Here is a 20,169-nt window from a genome sequence, read left to right as displayed (position 1 = left end):
CCCTTTTTTTTTTGCTGCAGCTGTTACATATATTGTAATACTGTACATCAGGGGTGTCCAACTCATTTGAGCTCAGGGGCTGCATGGAGGAAAATCTAAACACACGCGGGCCGGACTATTAAAATCATGGAAGTAAAACAAAAAAATAAAGACAACTTCAGATTGGTTTCTTTGTCTTACTTTGACCAAAAATAGAACAAACACATTCTGAAAATATTACAATAAAAGTATAGAAAAAAATACAGACAGCGGTAAAGTTTAGATCAGGGGTCCCCAAACTACAACCCGCGGCCCGAATCCTTTTTTTAATTTGTCCTTTCCAATCTATTTCTACTGCTTTTTACTCTCAGGGTCTCCTAGCCACTCAGGCAAATCATATTGTCTAAAAATGCATTTTCCCATTGATAACGTGACATCATCGCGCTCGCGCCGCAGTGTCAGCCGAGCGTGCCTGCTAGCATACACATCATTGACTTATCGTCCATCCACTATCGGCAAAATTGAACAAATCAGATTAGACTAAAAATCCTTGGGCAAAAATATATTATCCTCGTAACGATGACTTCTGATGCAGCTTTTGTGAAGATGTCATGTTATTGCGCTGACGTAACTAATGTAAACCCAGCAAGCACAAGACATTGATACAACGTTGATTATACATACATGTCCTTTCAAACTGACTTTAGCAAAATAGTTGTATTTGGGGACAACGTTGATGTCCAACGTTGGATCCACGTTGTTATTTCAAAGGTCAAATCGACGTCACAACCTGACATTGAATAAACGTAGTCAAAAAGCATGTTGTATCAACGGTATGTTTGAGTTGCTCAACGTCAGGACCTAATTCAACAAGCTGTTGTGCCTGCTGGGTACAAGACACCTTCTATAAATGTATACACAGTGTTATATACTCCGACCTCTTTCTAAACAAACAAACATGTTTCCCTGCAGCTTCTGTTTCCTGCCCATGCACACTGCCTGTAAAGTCATTTTCATATGTATCCGTCTATTGACTAGGCTCTCAAAAGCCTAAAATCCATGATTAATGTAATGAGGTCAGGTTTGATGGGCTATTGTAATGGTTTGCAATGGGAGCCATTCATCATATCATTATTTATGGAATTCTCATTAAAATAAATGGTGGTGATTAGTGAGTTGATCTTATGTGGAACTCAAATCATACTTTAAAGCAACGATTAATCAGCATGTTCAAAGAAGTATCCGGTCTGTTTTTAGACTTAGACCTCCAAAACCCTCAAATCTAAACTCCAAACATCTCAGAACAAGCTAGTCAGGTTACTTCTAGACCTCCACCCCAGATCCCACCTCACTCCTACCCACTTCTCTAAAGTGGGCTGGCTCAAGGTGGAGGACAGAGTTAAACAACTTGCACTGAGCCTAGTCTATAAAATCCGCTACACCTCCCTGATACCGAAGTACATGTCAAACTACTTCCTTAACGTAAATGACCGCCATAACCACAACACCAGGGGGTGCTCCACTAACCACGTTAAACCCAGATTCCGAACTAACAAAGGTCTTAACTCATTCTCTTTCTATGCCACATCAATGTGGAATGCGCTCCCAACAGGTATAAAAGAAAGGGCATCTCTATCCTCCTTCAAAACCGCTATAAAAGTTCACCTCCAGGCAGCTACAACCCTAAACTAACACCCTACCCGGATTGCTAATAATCAAATGTAAACAATCAAATGCAGATTCTTTTTCTTATGCCTTCTGATCTCTCTCTCTCTCTCTCTCTCTCTCTCTCTCTCTCTCTCTCTCTCTCTCTCTCTCTCTCTCTCTCTCTCTATGTCCACTACCCCCCCCCCCCACCCCCCCACCCCACCCCCCCTCCACACTCCTGATTGTAAATAATGTAAATAATTCAATGTGATTATCTTGTGTGATGACTGTATTATGATGATAGTATATATGATAGTATATATCTGTATCATGAATCAATTTAAGTGGACCCCGACTTAAACAAGTTGAAAAACTTATTCGGGTGTTACCATTTAGTGGTCAATTGTACGGAATATGTACTTCACTGTGCAACCTACTAATAAAAGTCTCAATCAATCAATCAATCAATCAATCAATCAGAGACAGCCGCCGTCCTCACACAAAGCCCAACACTTGCTGTCGAGGGTTTGTTTTGCTGTTCATAGATCTGAAAAATAAATGAGGCATGAATGAAAAAAACAACCCTGAGTATTTTGCAGGAGAGGAACATAAAAGCATAGAGGAGGACTAAAATGAGCTTGCCATCAGTTAACTGCTTAGGTGCATATATTGTTTAACACAGGGATTCTCAAACTGTGGTATGCGGGCTCCATCTAGTTGTATGCCAAAAAATCACTTAATTAAATATTCAAATACAGTGTTACTGTTCAAACTAAAGTGGCCTAGTGGTTAGAGTGTCCGCCCTGAGATCGGTAGGTTGTGAGTCATACCAAAGACTATAAAAATGGGAGCCATTACCTCCCTGCTTGGCACTCAGCATCAAGGGTTGGAATTGGGGGTTAAATCACCAAAAATGATTCCCGGGCGCGGCCACCGCTGCTGCCCACTGCTCCCCACTGCTCCCCTCACCTCCCAGGGGGTGATCAAAGGTGATGGTTGAAATGTAGAGATTAATTTCGCCACACCTAGTGTGTGTGTGACAATCATTGGTACTTTAACTTTAACTTTAATGATACAGTGGCCAGAATATAAACCGCTGCTTTGTTTTTAATGGATATTTAGGCTTACAATGCGACTGTATTTTAATGTTGGCAATTATGGTGGTACTTGGGGAAACAAGTACCACTGGTTTAACATCAACGATGCACACAAACCAAGGCTGTTTTAATCAGATTCATCTCAGTGTTGCTGTGGATTAATTTAGGTTTAATCACGATTCAATCCTGATCACCTGCTTAATTTGCCCGCTGCCTGAAACGCATTGCCAGAGACATTTCAAGGATTTTGAGTTATTCTTCCTTGCAAAATTGTTAATCAGATTAATAACCATGATGGATTAATACCCATTAAAGCAGGGGTCCCCAAACTACGGCCCGCGGGCCGGATACGGCCCCCCAGCGTCCCAAATCCGGCCCGCTGGAAGTCCCAAGTTAAAAATAAATAAATAAATACATTTTTTTTATTTTATTTTTTTTGGTATTATTATTATTTTTAAAATGTGTCCTTACTAGTCCATTTTCTACTGTATCCTAGCTACTCAGGCAAATCATATTGTCTAAAAATGCATTTTACCATCGATAACGTGACATGCAGCAAGTGCGCTCTTTAAGTCAATTAGTGCGCGAGGAATATATGTATGAATACACACATACATACACACATACATACATATACACACACATATACACATATACATATATTTATACACATATATATATACACATACAGTGGGGCAAAAAAGTATTTAGTCAGCCACCCATTGACAATCAATGGGTGGCTGACTAAATACTTTTTTGCCCCACTGTATATATATATATATATATATATATATATATATATATATATATATATATATATATATATATATATATATATATATATATATATATATATGTATATATATATATATATATATATATATATATATATATATATATATATATATATATATATATATATATATATATATATATATATATATATATATATATATATATATATATATATATATATACACACACACACACATAGACACATATATACACATATACATATATTTATACACATATATATATATACATATATATACATATATACACATATACATATGCATATATACACATATACATATATATATATATATACACATGGACATATACTGTACATATACACACACATATATACACATTTACATATACATATATACACACACACACACATTTACATATAAATATATATATATATATATATATATATATATATATAGATAGATAGGGCGGCCCCCAGCCAAATTGTTTTACCCCAATGTGGCCCCGGAGTCAAAAAGTTTGGGGACCCCTGCATTAAAGCGTTAATTTAGACAGCCAAAACACAAAAGCCAAGTCAGTACTGGATTCACATGCTTAGAAAGCTACCACTAACATGCTGTACTGGAGACAGCTTCAGTTTGGACTTAGTATGGAAAATTAAGTACTCCATCCTCATTTTTATTCCAAATTCTATCTTAATTATTTGAATTCTTGCTTTGCCGTGTGCTACCCTTCCAAAAAGTTTCCTAATGATTGCTTTTGTAGTATTTTGCCTAATCCTGCTAATTAACAAACCACAATCAGTTGATTCCCTCACACTTGATTGCACAGGGTTGGCTGAGGTACAAAAAGAGAAGGTTGTGAGTCATGGGACTGACCATACATTGATGCACCACTCATTGTGACATTTTTCTACTCCGTTGAAAAATCAGATTGTTCTCCTCTGCTTCCCACTAGGATGAACAGTGACCAAGGAGGGACACAATGTCACTCTCCATCAGGCGCACAATACTGTTTTGTGTTTTCTTCGCCTCTATTACCTCTTACATTCAGTGTGATGACCAGCATTGTTTTGAAAGCCTCTTTGCTTGTCACCTCTGATTGCTTGACTCTTACTTTGAGGATTTTTTCCCCATTCATTCACATGGACCAGTTCTTTCAAATCTACTTTGTGGCTAAACTGCAACGATGAAGCAGTTGGGGAGTAGGTCACGAGTCACCCAAGTCTTTGTTGACTACAGATTTGCTATGTGAGGCCAATAGCAAATCATTGCAGTTATCATTTTACACTCAAATGATTGGAATTGCTTTTCCAAATTTCACATGTGAATGCTGAGAAATGATTTTGAAAAGGCAAGACAAACCTAATCATAGGTAGTAATCAGCACATACTATTACAGTTTACAAATACCCTGCTGCAAAAGAGATGACAACACTTGTACACACTGGTATGTCAGTACTGCATTATAACTAGGGATGTACATATACCATATCACTGTTATTTTGACAAAAATGATCCGGATTATCATTATTATTGCGGTATTGTTGAATGTGCGCAAAACGTAGTTATACACACGCTGAAATCTTTTGACCAAGTTATTTTTATTTTAAAATAACAAACATAAATAGATACACTGTTAGAAAACCACTATTTTGCATGTTTTGTGTTTCTAATGTCATGTCTTGTGATCATGTTTTGTTTGGTTATTTTCCATTGGTTTTTGGACTCTTTGTGCACTTTTGTTTGTTTTGTTACCATGCCGACCCATTAGTTTTCACCTGTTTCACGGTTTAGACTCACTCAGCTGTCACTAATTAGGTCACTAGTATTTAAGCTTGTAGCTGCCAGGTAGTCGGCCTGGCGACATCACTCTGCTTCATGCCATGTTTACTGTTTCATGCTTAGTTCACGCTGCTTGTTTCATAGTCCATGCTGCCCTGTTCACGTCACCGCAAGTAAGTTTTGTTAATTAATGCCACAGTTAGTGTCTTTTGTTTCATGTCCATAGTTTACGTCTTAGTGCTAGTTTTGTTTCCAGCGTTAAGTTTTGTGCCTCCGCTGCGAGCGCCTTTTGTTTGTACACTTTTTATAGTCAGAATAACATCATGTCTTTACCTTCACGCCATGTCCGGTCCAGTTCATTTGCATCTCGGGAAAACATTCCACACAGTAGTGATGGGTTGATGAGGCCTCATGAAGCGTTTCGACACATTGCAAAACTGTATTGATACTGTGTCGATACTGTGTCACTAAATACTGACATCTGCTGGACATTAAAAATCCCTACAGGCAACCTATGGACCGACTCAACTGACGCTGATTTTATGACCTGGTATACACAATAATATAAACCAAGTCATTGTATTTCATTTAGGATTATTTCATATCTTCATTTAAATAAAAATATATTTTTATCTATTTTAGATACAGTCAATAAATAATGTGAACATGTATCGTGACTAGGATGGTAGAAGGTGGGGATTGAACCCCAGTAACCAGCAACCCTCCGATTGCTGGCACGGCCAGTCTACCAACTTCGCCACGCCGTCATCCCTGTACCTTTCTCTAGTAACAGTAGTGATGGGTCCGGCAACACCGATGCATCTGCGCATGCGTAGAGCTCATACAACGAAACCCTGTGTCGGTGCGCGTACCGCTTTTAGAAAGTCACGTGACCGATCATGAGCTGCTTTGGTCACGTGACCGATACGCGAACCGTATCGCACTGACGCCTCCTCTATGCCCTGTGAGCAACGTTCCCTCTAAGGTGCGCGCCTGCGCAATTGCGCAGTGCTCAAGCGTCCTCCGCGCACACTATGCGCCGCACAGCAAGTATGTGCCGCGCACCAAATCAAACCCATTTGAATTCTAAACCAAATAACCACATTTATTCTGTGTAATTTTGAAATGCAACTTTGAGTGACAGTGACAACAAGCGGCCCTAACGGTGTTCGTCAACAACACGCATTGCGCCGCTTCCTAATAAACACAGTTTGGGGCGCAGGCTTCAGTGCGATACAGTTCGCGTATCGGTCACGTGACCGGAACAGCTCATGAACAAACACTTACGTGGCAAGAAACGAGACTATGGCATGAGCAGAGTGAACAGATATAGACGCAGCTACAACGACAAGTATAAATGACAGGTAGTAGCGACAATAATCCAGCCCTGACTGGAGGACAAAGCAGATCTAAATAGCAGCTGGCTGATTGACAACAGGTGTGGCCCGGTGCCAATCAGCCACAGCTGAGGGGAAAAACACTCAGGGATACAAGCAGGAAATAAAGACAAAATAAGAGCGCTAACAGGAAATAAAGACAGACACAGAGGAAAAACTAAAACATGTCCAAACTGTCAGGGACAAGCCTGTTATATATATATATATATATATATATATATATATATATATATATGTATATATATATATATATATATATATATATATATATATATATATATATATATATATATATATATATATATATATATATATATATATATATATATATATATATATATATATATATATATATATATATTTCTTTTTCATAAAGAAATACAATCATGTGTGCTTACGGACTCTATCCCTGCAGACTGTATTATCTATATCAGGAGTCACCAACGCGGTGCCCGCGGGCACCAGGTCGCCCGTAAGGACCAGATGAGTAGCCCGCTGGCCTGTTCTAAAAATAGCTCAAATAGCAGCACTTACCAGTGAGCTGCCTCTATTTTTTAAATTGTATTTATTTACTAGTGTGACAGTCCTAACTGTCGTGCGGGTTCTCAGGACCATCCAGGGAAGACATTGTCGTGAGACGGTTTAGACTTCTTTATTATTTCAATCACAGAGCCTTTTTTCTCACGTGAGCACACGAATGGTTTCCTCCCGTCTGCCGTCTGCTTTTCAGCAGCACGTCGCGTCGTTTGCGTGGCAGCAGAGGATGGTTTCCTCCCGTCCGCCGTCTTTCTCCGTCACCTCCCTTGATGTTCACGTCTCTGAATCTCTCACCCTTTTATACGGTCCGAGATGGTAATTGCACTGTCCACAGCTGCGCGCTCCACGCACCTTATGCTGATTGCCGCGTCGCTCCCAGCGCGCCCAGCCTTGCCGCTCGCTCGTCCACGCCTCCTCGCCGCCATCTTGGAGCGGGCGCCGTCGGTCCGCCGGCCCCGCCTCCCCACAACTAGCAAGCTGGTCTCGCGTTGCTCTACATTTTTTATTCTAAGAGAGACAAAACTCAAATAGAATTTGAAAATCCAAGAAAATATTTTAAAGACTTGGTCTTCACTTTGCTTTTTATAACTTTCAGAAAGACCATTTTAGAGAAAACCTTACAACCTTAAAAATTATTTTAGGATTTTTAAACATCCATCCATCCATTTTCTACCGCTTATTCACTTCGGAATAAGCGGTAGAACACAAATACCTTTTTACCTTTTGAATTCCTTCCTCTTCTTTCCTGACAATTTAAATCAATGTTCAAGTACATTTATTTTTTTTTATTGTAAAGAATAATAAATACATTTTAATTTAATTCTTCATTTTAGCTTCTGTTTTTTCGACGAAGAATATTTGTGAAATATTTCTTCAAACTTATTATGATTAAAATTCAAAAAAAATATTCGGCCAAATCTAGAAAATCTGTAGAATCAAATTTAAATCTTATTTCAAAGTCTTTTGAATTTCTTTTAAAATTTTTGTTCTGGAAAATCGAGAAGAAATAATGATTTGTCTTTGTTAGAAATATAGCTTGGTCCAATTTGTTATATATTCTAACAAAGTGCAGATTGGATTTTAACCTATTTAAAACATGTAATCAAAATTCTAAAATTAATCTTAATCAGGAAAAAATACTAATGATGTTCCATAAATTATTTTTTTAATTTTATTTTATTTTACATGAGTTATTATTTGTACAAACATGGTGCAAAGGAATTCATGGTTTGTTAAAAAAATGTTAGTGGCTAGCTAGTTAAAATGGGATATTGTGATTTCACAAGACTGTCTTAGAAGTGGTCATTTGAAAATGTTCAATTTGAAAAATGTGCTCTTAGAGAAAATATAAAAATAATGTGTTGCATATTGATATTTATCTGTTTCTGTATATGTTTAATGTGAGGAATCATTAAGATGATCAGTGTTTCCACAAAGATAAATATCATTTATTATTAATAATAACATAGAGTTAAAGGTAAATTGAGAAAATTGGCTATTTCTCGCAATTTATTTAAGTGTGTATCAAACTGGTAGCCCTTCGCATTAATCAGTACCCAAGAAGTAGCTCTTGGTTTCAAAAAGGTTGGTGACCCCTGATCTATATTGATATGTAATGTATATATTTTGTTTTTTATGTTGATTTAATAAAAAAAAATAAAAAAAATTTAGTTTAAAAATTTTTTTTTTTTTATTTCTTCTGCGGCCCGGTACCAATCGGTCGGAAATTATTCTCTGCATTTGACCCATCACCCTTGATCACCCCCTGGGAGGTGAGGGGAGCAGTGGGCAGCAGCGGTGGCCGCGCCCGGGAATCATTTTTGGTGATTTAACCCCCGATTCCATCCCTTGATACTGAGTGCCAAGCAGGGAGGTAATGGGTCCCATTTTTATAGTCTTTGGTATGACTCAGCCGGGGTTTGAACTCACAACCTACCAATCTCAGGGCGGACACTCTAACCACTAGGCCACTGAGTAGTTATATTTATTGTCCAAATAAGTATGTCCAACAATGTAGCCAGACTGAAAACCACCAGTGGTATCAAAACTGCGTCAACGCTCGCTCAAAAATGCATGAACCGTATACAAACCCCGTTTCCATATGAGTTGGGAAATTGTGTAAGTTGTAAATATAAACGGAATGCAATGATTTGCTAATCATTTTCAACCCATATTCAGTTGAATATGCTACAAAGACAACATATTTGATGTTCGAACTGATAAACAATTTTTTTTTGTGCAAATAATCATTAACTTTAGAATTTGATGCCAGCAACACATGACAAAGAAGTTGGGAAAGGTGGCAATAAATACTGATAAAGTTGAGGAATGCTCATCAAACACTTATTTGGAACATCCCACAGGTGTGCAGGTTAATTGGGAACAGGTGGGTGCCATGATTGGGTATAAAAACAGCTTCCCAAAAAATGCTCAGTCTTTCACAAGAAAGGATGGGGCGAGGGTCACCCCTTTGTCCTAAACTGCGTGAGCAAATAGTCAAACAGTTTAAGAACAACGTTTCTCATTGTGCAATTGCAAGAAATTTTGGGATTTCAACATCTACAGTCCATAATATCATCAAAAGGTTCAGAGAATATGGAGAAATCACTCCACGTAAGCGGCATGGCCGGAAACCAACATTGAATGACCGTGACCCTCAATCCCTCAGACGGCACTGGATCAAAAACCGACATCAATCTCTAAAGGATATCACCACATGGGCTCAGGAACACTTCAGAAAACCACTGTCACTAAATACAGTTGGTCGCTACATCTGTAAGTGCAAGTTATAGCTCTACTATGCAAAGCGAAAGCCATTTATCAACAACATCCAGAAACGCCGCCGGCTTCTCTGGGCCCGAGATTATCTAAGATGGACTCATGCAAAGTGGAAAAGTGTTCTGTGGTCTGACGAGTCCACATTTCAAATTATTTTTGGAAATATTTGACATCGTGTCATCCGGACCAAAGGGGAAGCGAACCATCCAGACTGTTATCGACGCAAAGTTGAAAAGCCAGCATCTGTGATGGTATGGGGGTGTATTAGTGCCCAAGGCATGGGTAACTTACACATCTGTGAAGGCACCATTAATGCTGAAAGGTACATACAGGTTTTGGAACAACATATGCTGCCATCTAAGCGCCGTCTTTTTCATGGACATCCCTGCTTATTTCAGCAAGACAATGCCAAGCCACATTCAGCACGTGTTACAACAGCGTGGCTTCGTAAGTAAGAGTGCGGGTACTTTCCTGGCCCGCCTGCAGTCCAGACCTGTCTCCTATCGAAAATGTGTGGCGCATTATGGAGCGTAAAATACGACAGCGGAGACCCCGGACTGTTGAACGACTGAAGCTCTACATAAAACAAAAATGGGAAAGAATTACACTTTCAAAGCTTCAACAATTAGTTTCCTCAGTTCCCAATCGTTTATTGAGTGTTGTTAAAAGGAATGGCCATGTAACACAGTGGTGAACATGCCCTTTCCCAACTACTTTGGCACATGTTGCAGCCATGAAATTCTAAGTTAATTATTATTTGCAAAAAAAAAAAAAATGTTTATGAGTTTGAAAATCAAATATCTTGTCTTTGTAATGCATTCAACTGAATATGGGTTGAAAAGGATTTGCAAATCATTGTATTCCGTTTATATTTACATCTAACACAATTTCCCAACTCATATGGAAACAGGGTTTGTATATTAGACATGCTACTAATTAACATTAATCATTATTCAACACCTCCAAATTTAGCAATCAAAAATACAACTAATATGCTCATTACAATCGAACAGCTGGCAGGTAATAAGTAGAATACTTACAGTACAAACACTTTGTAGGACTCAACAAAAGACAATACTGGCACATTCAACTTAATGGCAAAGACGACTTCCTGACAACCACAGTAGCATATACCGGTATACAACTGCCATCTAAAGTCTTGGAATTGCAACTGCCTATAAAGGGCTTAACCTACTAAGATCCAAATACCACGCGTTAAACAGTGTGTACAAACTATAGAATTGTGTGTACTATTAGTGGGCATGTTGTGTAATGCACAATTGATAACAAGTGCAAAAGTGGCACAGACCCTCCTTTTTAAATTAGGTTTTTAAGTGTACGACGCGGCTTTCACTATGGAGACACTCATTTACTGCACATTCATGTTATCATGCTCCTATATGTGACATTTTGCTATGTTTTGAACCATGCAACAGACACATATGACATGTACCATTTTTTCTGGGCATTTTAGAAGCAGTTCTGCAGTGCGATCTACAACGGGACACATTTTTTTAGTGCGCTCAAGGTGCACCCTAGAAGATGTTTGCACTAGGGATGTACCTGTATATTGTTAGGATTCTGCCGATACCATAATCGATATTCCTTATCGATACCGGTATTCATCGGTACTCTTATCGATACTCTATGTAATTGGTGTAAATAAAGATGTGGAAAAAGTGTTGTTTTTTTTTTATTATGATTTTTATTAGCACATGAGGATGTACACCACCAACATCTTGTACCATCTTGTACCACCGTACTTAAAAAAATTAAAATAGTAAAAACAATATTAAAAGTGCCAACACCTCGTCGTCGGCTGATTCGAGTGGAAATGGCGGGCATTTCCCCATTTGATTGCCAGAACAGCTGAGCTAGCCTCCGGGTTGACCGACATCGTCTCACAAGATATAGTTTCTCTTTCCATATCATTCTTGAAAATGGCCTTGCAAATACATTGTAGCGTTGGATGGGTTAATGATGGTCCTTAATTGAAGATGTCAAGAAAAGATTTCACTCTGCCTGATCACTGCCATTTATAATGAACCTGTTAAATTTTACACACACATACACCAGCGAATGAGCGTCATACTTAGTCAACAGCCATACATGTCACACTAAGGGTGGCCGTGTGAACAACGCCAACACTGTCATAAACATATAGTGAACCCATACTAAACAACAATGACAAACACATTTCGGGAGAATATTTGCACCGCAAATCAACATAAACACAACAGAACAAATTCCCGGAATTCCCTGCAGCACTAACTCTTCCGGGACGCTACAATATATCTGCCACCTAATCAACGTTTTGTTCTCCGTCTCTGCTATCCCGGTCTGGCTACGGCGCAACAATTCCCGCTTCCTGCTAAATTGAAACTTGTGAATCGATACTCACTTTGGAATGGCAAGTGAGTATCCAATCACAGTCTTGATAACATCAGGCTACTTAGGCTACTGTCAACAACTTGTGATCTGATTGGCTATCGCAACTGTCTCTCAACTCTATGTGTTGTCAAATTCATCCGCTAACGGTCCCGATGAGTATCCAATCACAGGACGCGTAAATGTCACGTTCAACGTAAGGCCATCTACAAGGCCTTACTGACAACAACTCGTGATGTGATCTGATTGGCTATCGCAACTGTCTATCAACTGTATGTCCCCGTTTGCTTACAGTGCACAGACGCCTGCTTTGTTGATTCTGAAGGCCTACGGCAGATTTGGTACAGCATGGCAACATAAACTAGCTGAATTCTGATTGGATACAAACTAAAACTAAAAACAACAGCACTGGAATGAGCATAATATGACATGAAGAGAATATAAATACTTTTAGATATTTAGGGAAAGTAAAATTTAAAAATAATTGTATCTTTAATTACGATCATGATTTCTGGTTATGTTAGGCCAGCAGAGAAGGCCTTGCTGGCCCTGACGGCACACCACTGTATAAAGTATATAATATAAATGAATACAGTCAATCGAATGTTAGGTGGGTGTGCATTTAAGCAAGGTGTGTTCTGATGCTACACAAACGCAGCGCGATGTAGTGAGGTCAGACAGCGACTAGAGACCTGTCAGAGGATGCTATTTTAATGAGAGCAACTTTATGGATTATTATAGTAATTAAATGTTATACTTTTTTGAGTGGATTAATATTGGCCTGTGGATTACTGGATTGCTTGGAGGACGATTGATGACGCACGGTAGCTGCGGTCGTAGTAGCTGCGGTCGTAAGTAAAGTGTTTACTTCGAACTGACACTTTTATCAATGTGCGTGACTTTGAGGGACTTTTGAGGGGGGACTTTTGTGCATACTTGCCAACCCTCCCGATTTTCCCGGGAGACTCACGAATTTCAGTGCCCCTCCCGAAAATCTCCCGGGGCACCCATTCTCCCGAATTTCTCCCGATTTCCACCCGGACAACAATACTGGGGGCCTGCCTTAAAGGCACTGCCTTTAGCGTCCTCTACAACCTGTCGTCACGCCCGCTTTTTCTCCATACAAACTTGTCACATAATATATGCGGCTTTTACACACACACACAAGCGAATGCAACGGATACTTGGTCAACAGCCATACAGGTCACACGGAGGGTGGCCGTATAAACAACTTTAACACTGTTACAAATATGCGCCACACTGTGAACCAACACCGAACAAGAATGACAAACACATTTCGGGAGAACATCCGCACAGTAACACAACCTAAACACAACAGAACAAATACCCAGAATCCCTTGCAGCACTAACTCTTCCGGGACGCTACAATATACACCCCCCGATACCACCAAACCCCGCCCCCCAACCCCGCCCACTTCAACCACGCGCGCCCCCCCCCTCTCCCAAATTCGGAGGTCTCAAGGTTGGCAAGTATGCTTTTGTGTAGTGCATAGTGCTTCTTTATTTGTGATTACTCCAGATCCTACCTGTATCATTTGTATGCGTAGCAGCGGCACCTGAAGTAAATGTGACAGCGTGTCATAAATACGATGGTCAGCTGGATAAAAATAAAATACAGATAGCTGTATTATTTGTCCAGAATCTTAAGTGTCCTCCTGGATTGACCCAAATTCGGAACCAGTAACAAAAAATGCAGGTACTCGGTATACATCCCTAGCTGGCACGAACTGCAAGTGTGCTCCAAAATGTTTAAGATGCAAAGAAAAGCATATTGCAAGAAGTTGTTTTCATATACATAAAAAACGAACGTCATTAAATAAAAATGCCAGCAGGCACCATTTATTTTTGACAGTCCATATACACTATATTGCCAAAAGTATTTGGCCACCTGCCTTTACTCACATATGAACTTGAAGTGCCATCCCATGGAATTGTCCAAAATGTTTTGGTATCCTGGAGCATTCAAAGTTCCTTCACTGGAACTAAGGGGCCAAGCCCAACTCCTGAAAAACAACCCCACACCATAATTCCTCCTCCACCAAATTTCACAGTCGGCACAATGCAGTCCAAAATGTAGCGTTCTCCTGGCAACCTCCAAATCCAGACTCGTCCATCAGATTGCCAGATGGAAAAGCGGGATTCATCAGTTCAGAGAAGACGTCTCCACTGCTCTAGAGTCCAGTGGCGACGTGCTAGTTTACACCACTGCATCCCACGCTTTGCATTGGACTTGGTGATGTGTGGCTTAGATGCAGCTGCTCGGCCATGGAAACCCATTCCGTAAAGCTCTCTGCGTACTGTACGTGGGCTAATTGGAAGGTCACATGAAGTTTTGCAGCTCTGTAGCAACTGACTGTGCAGAAAGTCTTTGCACTATGCGCTTCAGCATGCGCGGACCCCTCTCTGTCAGTTTACGTGGCCTACCACTTGGTGGCTGACTTGCTGTTGTTCCCAAACTCTTCACTTTTCTTATAATAAAGTTGACTTTGGAATATTTAGGAGTGAGGAAATTTGCGACTTTGTTGCACAGGCGGCATCCAATGACAGTTCCACGCTGGAAATCACTGAGAGCGGCCCATTCTTTCACAAATGTTTGTAGAAACAGTCTCGATGCCTAAGTGCTGGATTTTATACACCGGGCCAAGTGATTAGGACACCTGATTCTCATCATTTGGATGGGTGGCCAAATACTTTTGGCAATATAGTGTATGTTGACATGCATACGCAGGATAAAGCTGCAGTGCGATCGCTTCTGTTCTCACAGCTATTTGTACGCAACTGCCAGTTTGCGCGTCCTGTCTAGACGTACTTATTATAGATTCAAAACAGCGGCCGTAGAACAGTTTTAGTTTTGATAAATCACACTGTGTGTGCTAAGTAATTACCTTTATATTTTTTTCCTCCCGGGATTGTAGTCATTCTAATAATCAGCGTATATTCTAAATGGATTGCGCTCCTTATTTTGCTCACTTAGGAGACGCAATCCTCACAAGTTTAGTCGTTTAGCTTTTGCATGTGCAATCAAGTTTAAATGTATTTCAATACACGCAAACCTTTAGTAGATGAGGCCCAACGTTTACAATATAATACTTGCAAAAGAGATGTTTTATTATTAAACTTTAACAGCACAAAAGTACAAACATTTGGTACTGTTGATTACTGGTATCGATTACCAGGTAACAGGAATCGGTACCATATCGGTTCTAATGTGGAAGGTACACAACCCTATATGAAGTGGCATAAAACACTGAAATTGATTGTTCCTATAACCCCTTTGTTCAAATGTTTGTTCCACTTGGGGCGCGGGCATCTTGTCTGACTCACACCATACACAGCCTTCCTTGTCACGTATTCTTCTTTTTCCCGCTATCCATCTAGTAATTCAAACTGATCCAGCAGCGCGATTGTAGATTATTTTATTTACAAAAATCAAGGAACAAAATACTCGGGAAACAAAATAAATGGTAGCCTATATAAAGCCGAGGTCTACAGACAGGTGAGGTCAAAGACGGTATGCTGGTGCCCGACTGCCAATCACGCGCCCAGCGCGCTCCTGCCCCTTATAGGCCTGCGTGGGAACTTTTCACCCCTGCAAAGGGTGCACACTGACATACACGCATCAATCACTCAAAATAATAAAATAAACATGGATTCAAGTATGACTCTGTATTAGGCTCCTACACTTTAAGTATAAGGATAACAATTATGATACTTATTGAAATATCATATTATTCATCTCATTAGGTGAATCATAAATAACTTAACCATTTATGAAGGGAACTGTTGTATTTAGAAATTATTGATGTAAATTGTGCTACAAATTGAAAACAGGAAGTGAACATATAAGTAACTGATATGAAGCGGAAAGAGGACAGTATCATGTAAAAAACTTATTCATCAGAATTAAAGTTCTGCTTTCCAATGATTCCTTCAGTGGGGTATTTGAAACATTTGCCATGTCCCTAGAATAATATGTACACATCCAAAAGGCTGATGTGCAACAAAGACCAGTAAAACACTGATTGACTCCTGTTTCTGTTTTGTCTTCTGCAGGATACTGCTGACGGTGGTTGTGATCTTTCGCATCCTGATTGTGGCTATTGTGGGGGAGACGGTGTATGAGGATGAGCAGACCATGTTCATCTGCAACACCCTGCAGCCGGGCTGCAACCAGGCGTGCTATGACAAGGCCTTTCCTATTTCCCATATCCGCTACTGGGTTTTCCAGATCATACTAGTGTGCACGCCCAGCCTCTGCTTCATCACGTACTCCGTTCACCAGTCGGCCAAACAGAGAGACAGGCGTTACTCCTTCCTCTATCCCATAATTGAGCGGGACTACGGAGGAAGGGATGGGGCGCGAAAGCTCCGAAATATTAACGGAATTTTAGTTCAGCACGGCGGTGACGGCGGAGGAGGTAAAGAAGAACCGGACTGCCTTGAAGTGAAGGAGATCCCCAACGCCCCCCGGGGCCTCACCCACGGGAAGAGCTCCAAAGTACGTCGACAGGAAGGGATCTCACGGTTTTACATCATCCAGGTGGTGTTCCGAAACGCCCTGGAGATCGGATTTTTGGCAGGCCAGTACTTTCTCTACGGCTTCAGCGTGCCTGGGATTTTCGAATGTGACCGCTACCCGTGTCTGAAGGAGGTGGAGTGCTACGTGTCTCGCCCCACGGAAAAAACGGTTTTCCTGGTGTTCATGTTCGCGGTGAGCGGAATTTGCGTGGTGCTCAACCTGGCCGAGCTCAACCATCTGGGCTGGCGCAAGATTAAAGCGGCCATCAGGGGCGTCCAGGCCCGCAGGAAATCCATTTGTGAGATCAGGAAGAAAGACATGGCGCATCTGTCCCAACCGCCCAACCTGGGGCGCACACAGTCCAGCGAGTCAGCTTACGTCTGATGATAAAGAGCAGAGGAAGAGGAGTGGAATGAAAGTGCGGGAGTGCAAAAAAAAAAAGGCAGCGACTATGATTTTTAAAGGGATGGAGAGGTCAAATCAGATGAAGGGACGCCTCTCTGTGATGATGGGATGAAGACCGACCCTCCACCTGGGTCACTTGAGGAGTGAAAACTGAAAATTCAAACATCTTTTGAGAGCTGTTCTAACTGCATTTTTTTTTAACTACAATCTCCTCTGTCCTATTTTAAATCCTCAAAAGGCAGGACAGGGAACAACTGAGTGGAAGAGAACTGTTTTATGTTATTTTGGGCTAGTAGGATTGGGGAGGCTGGGGGAGGGTTGGGGGGGGGGGGGGACATGACGACAGTCCATGGTGCTTTTCTGGACTGTGTCAGCGTCAGTGAAAAAAAGGGATGGACGACGGGTCAGGGGGGGGGGGGGTGAGCCTCAACAGCGTGAGGAAAAGGAACGGAAGACCCGTCGAAGCCAACGTTGAGTGGGGGGGGGGGGGGGGAATAAGGCAAGTTTGTGAGGGCGGAAGATTAGAACGTGAAAGAGGAGTCGCATCCCCCAGCGGCGGGAGAGTGAAGCCAAGTGAGAAAAAGCTGCTTCTGATCACCGTCATCCTTGTCCGAGCCAAAGCCAAGAGAAGAAGAGTGATGATGTTTATGTTTTGTCTCTTGGCAAAAGATTATTTCAACACAAACACAGCTAGTACCACACCCCCCCCAACGCCCCAACCCCTCAGCCCCCTTCCCTATTTGTCGCTTACGCCACAGTTGGCAGCTATGCTAGACCCCCAGGGGGCTCGGGATGACAGTAATGACCCCTTGCTGCTCTCCTTCTACGTCCATGTTGGAGAGGAACAAGTGAACAAGAAGACGCGGCGTGTGTAAACGCTCCCAAAGCACAAACCAAACGGTCCTCCGATGCGGCATTCCAGGGCGCTGAGAGTCGAGGGAGAGGGAACGAGAGGAGAAGCCATCATTTTATTTTTACAGCTTGAATTCATTCTATGACACATATTAACAACGTCTTATGCTTTTCTTTTGAGAACGCAATGGTGCCATCCTTGACAGATTTTAAACATTCTTGAAAAGATGAATATAGCGTATCAATGATGTTATTTATACATTTAGAGTATATCCAAATAGATTTATTTATCTTTATGGGTGAGTCCTTTGGGACGTCACATTCAATTTTCCAAATGTGTTTGTCTTTTTTTTTTTTTTTGTATTCTTTTTCACTAATGAAACTGCTTAATGACATGAGAATGAAAGGGTTACCCCTCGTGAGCTATTGTTTTTCAAACAATATTAGTGCGTGCAACTGATTTTGCGATGTTTTCCGGAGAGCCAGCGTCCTCTGCAGCGGACATTTATGTTTTGCAGAACATGCCCGCAATTGTCTGACGACTAGGGATGTGTACTGAATCTGTACAACCGGGTACCGATTCACGTAAAATCAAACAGTGCCATATTCCGATACCTTTGTAGCACGGTACGTCAGGTCCGGTTGCAGACTCGGATACAAGTAGTCAAGCACTCATAGCGGACTCAGCAGTACTGAACATGTTCCCTGCCAACAAAGCAAGAAGGCGCTCAAAAGCACAGTAAGGCGCCACTTTTCAAACTGCGCAAGCTCGATGCTAATTTACATTGGATTTGCCACAGACATGCTAAAGATTATTATTAGCGATTATACATGGCGATTTCAACACCTCCAAATTTAGTAATAAAAACTACAACTGAGATGCAAGTTACAATCAAACAGATGTAATAAGTGCAATACTTACAGTATGTACAGTTGTAGGGTTCAACAAAAGAAAAGACTGGCACATTCAACTTACTGGCTTAGGCGACACACTGTAGTCTATACACTACTGCCATCTAACCTTTTGGAATTGCAACTGCATGCTTCAATCCAGCAGGCATAAGACATTGAAACAATGTTGAGAACCTGTAGAATTAGGTCCTGACGTTGAGCACTTCTAACTTAACGTTGAAACAACATGCTTTTTGACGACATGTAATCACTGTCAGGTTGTGACGTTGATTTGACCATTGAGATTTGGTCTTTTCCCAACCAACGAAATGGTTCCAACGGTGTCTCAATTTACAAATACAACTATTTTGCAACATTGCTTCAGAGTCAGTTTTAAAGGCCATTTATGTATAATCAACATTGTATGAATGTCTTGTGCCTGCTGGGATAATAATATATAATACAGTACAGTACTTGCAAGTGAGACACAACATTGTAAGAAAACAAGATAACAATTGGACAGCAAAGCTCAGTGTTAAATGAAAAAAAAAAAATTTTAACAATGAACATTCATGAATATTTTTGAACACAAAATTGGTACCGTTGAGTACTGGTATTGAGTCCCAAGTACCGGGATTGAAATGTGAAAGGTACCCATCCCTACTGGCAGACAGTCCAGGCTGTACCATGCCTCCCACACAAAGTCAGCTGGGATAGGCTCCAGCATGCCTGCAACCTTTATAAGCGGCACAGAAAGTGGATGGATGGCTATTTCCCGGAAATGTGTAGCTCTGACAAAAGAAAACAAACGACCACTGCAGAGGATGCTGGTTCTCAGGACGATATGCAATGTTTTGAAAAGTGCTGGGAAAAAATAATCAAAAGTTTGTTAGTTTTTTCCCACAGAAAGCCTTGTTTTGCTTCATCAAAATCTGCTGCACAGCTTCAGGCAACCAAGGCCTGTGAGCCATTTAAAAAAAAAAGGCATGTTTACATGATGCAATGTTGTTGAATGATAAAGCTGTGTTACCAATGAATAGTAGATTGCATGTGCATTGATCTCCTGAGGGGGTTTCAGCTTGCATGCAATGTATGAGAAACGTA

The 20,169-nt window shown here is 40.7% G+C and overlaps 1 protein-coding gene across 1 annotated transcript in view; it reads left to right on the top strand.

Annotated features, from left to right (window-relative positions):
* The window catches only part of LOC133663480 (gap junction delta-2 protein-like), an 89,820-nt gene extending 72,205 nt beyond the window's left edge, over positions 1 to 17,615 (top strand). Inside the window, exon 3 of the mRNA XM_062067970.1 lies at positions 16,452 to 17,615. Coding sequence (XP_061923954.1) covers positions 16,452 to 17,301 — 850 coding nt within the window. The 3' untranslated portion in view covers positions 17,302 to 17,615. The remainder of the gene's footprint in view (positions 1 to 16,451) is intronic.
* Positions 17,616 to 20,169: the final 2,554 nt, after the last annotated feature.

Source organism: Entelurus aequoreus, linkage group LG13 (assembly GCF_033978785.1).
Source record: "Entelurus aequoreus isolate RoL-2023_Sb linkage group LG13, RoL_Eaeq_v1.1, whole genome shotgun sequence".
NCBI lineage: Eukaryota > Metazoa > Chordata > Actinopteri > Syngnathiformes > Syngnathidae > Entelurus > Entelurus aequoreus.
Note: the sequence above shows the minus strand (reverse complement) of the source record. Positions and strands in the feature narration are given on the sequence as shown.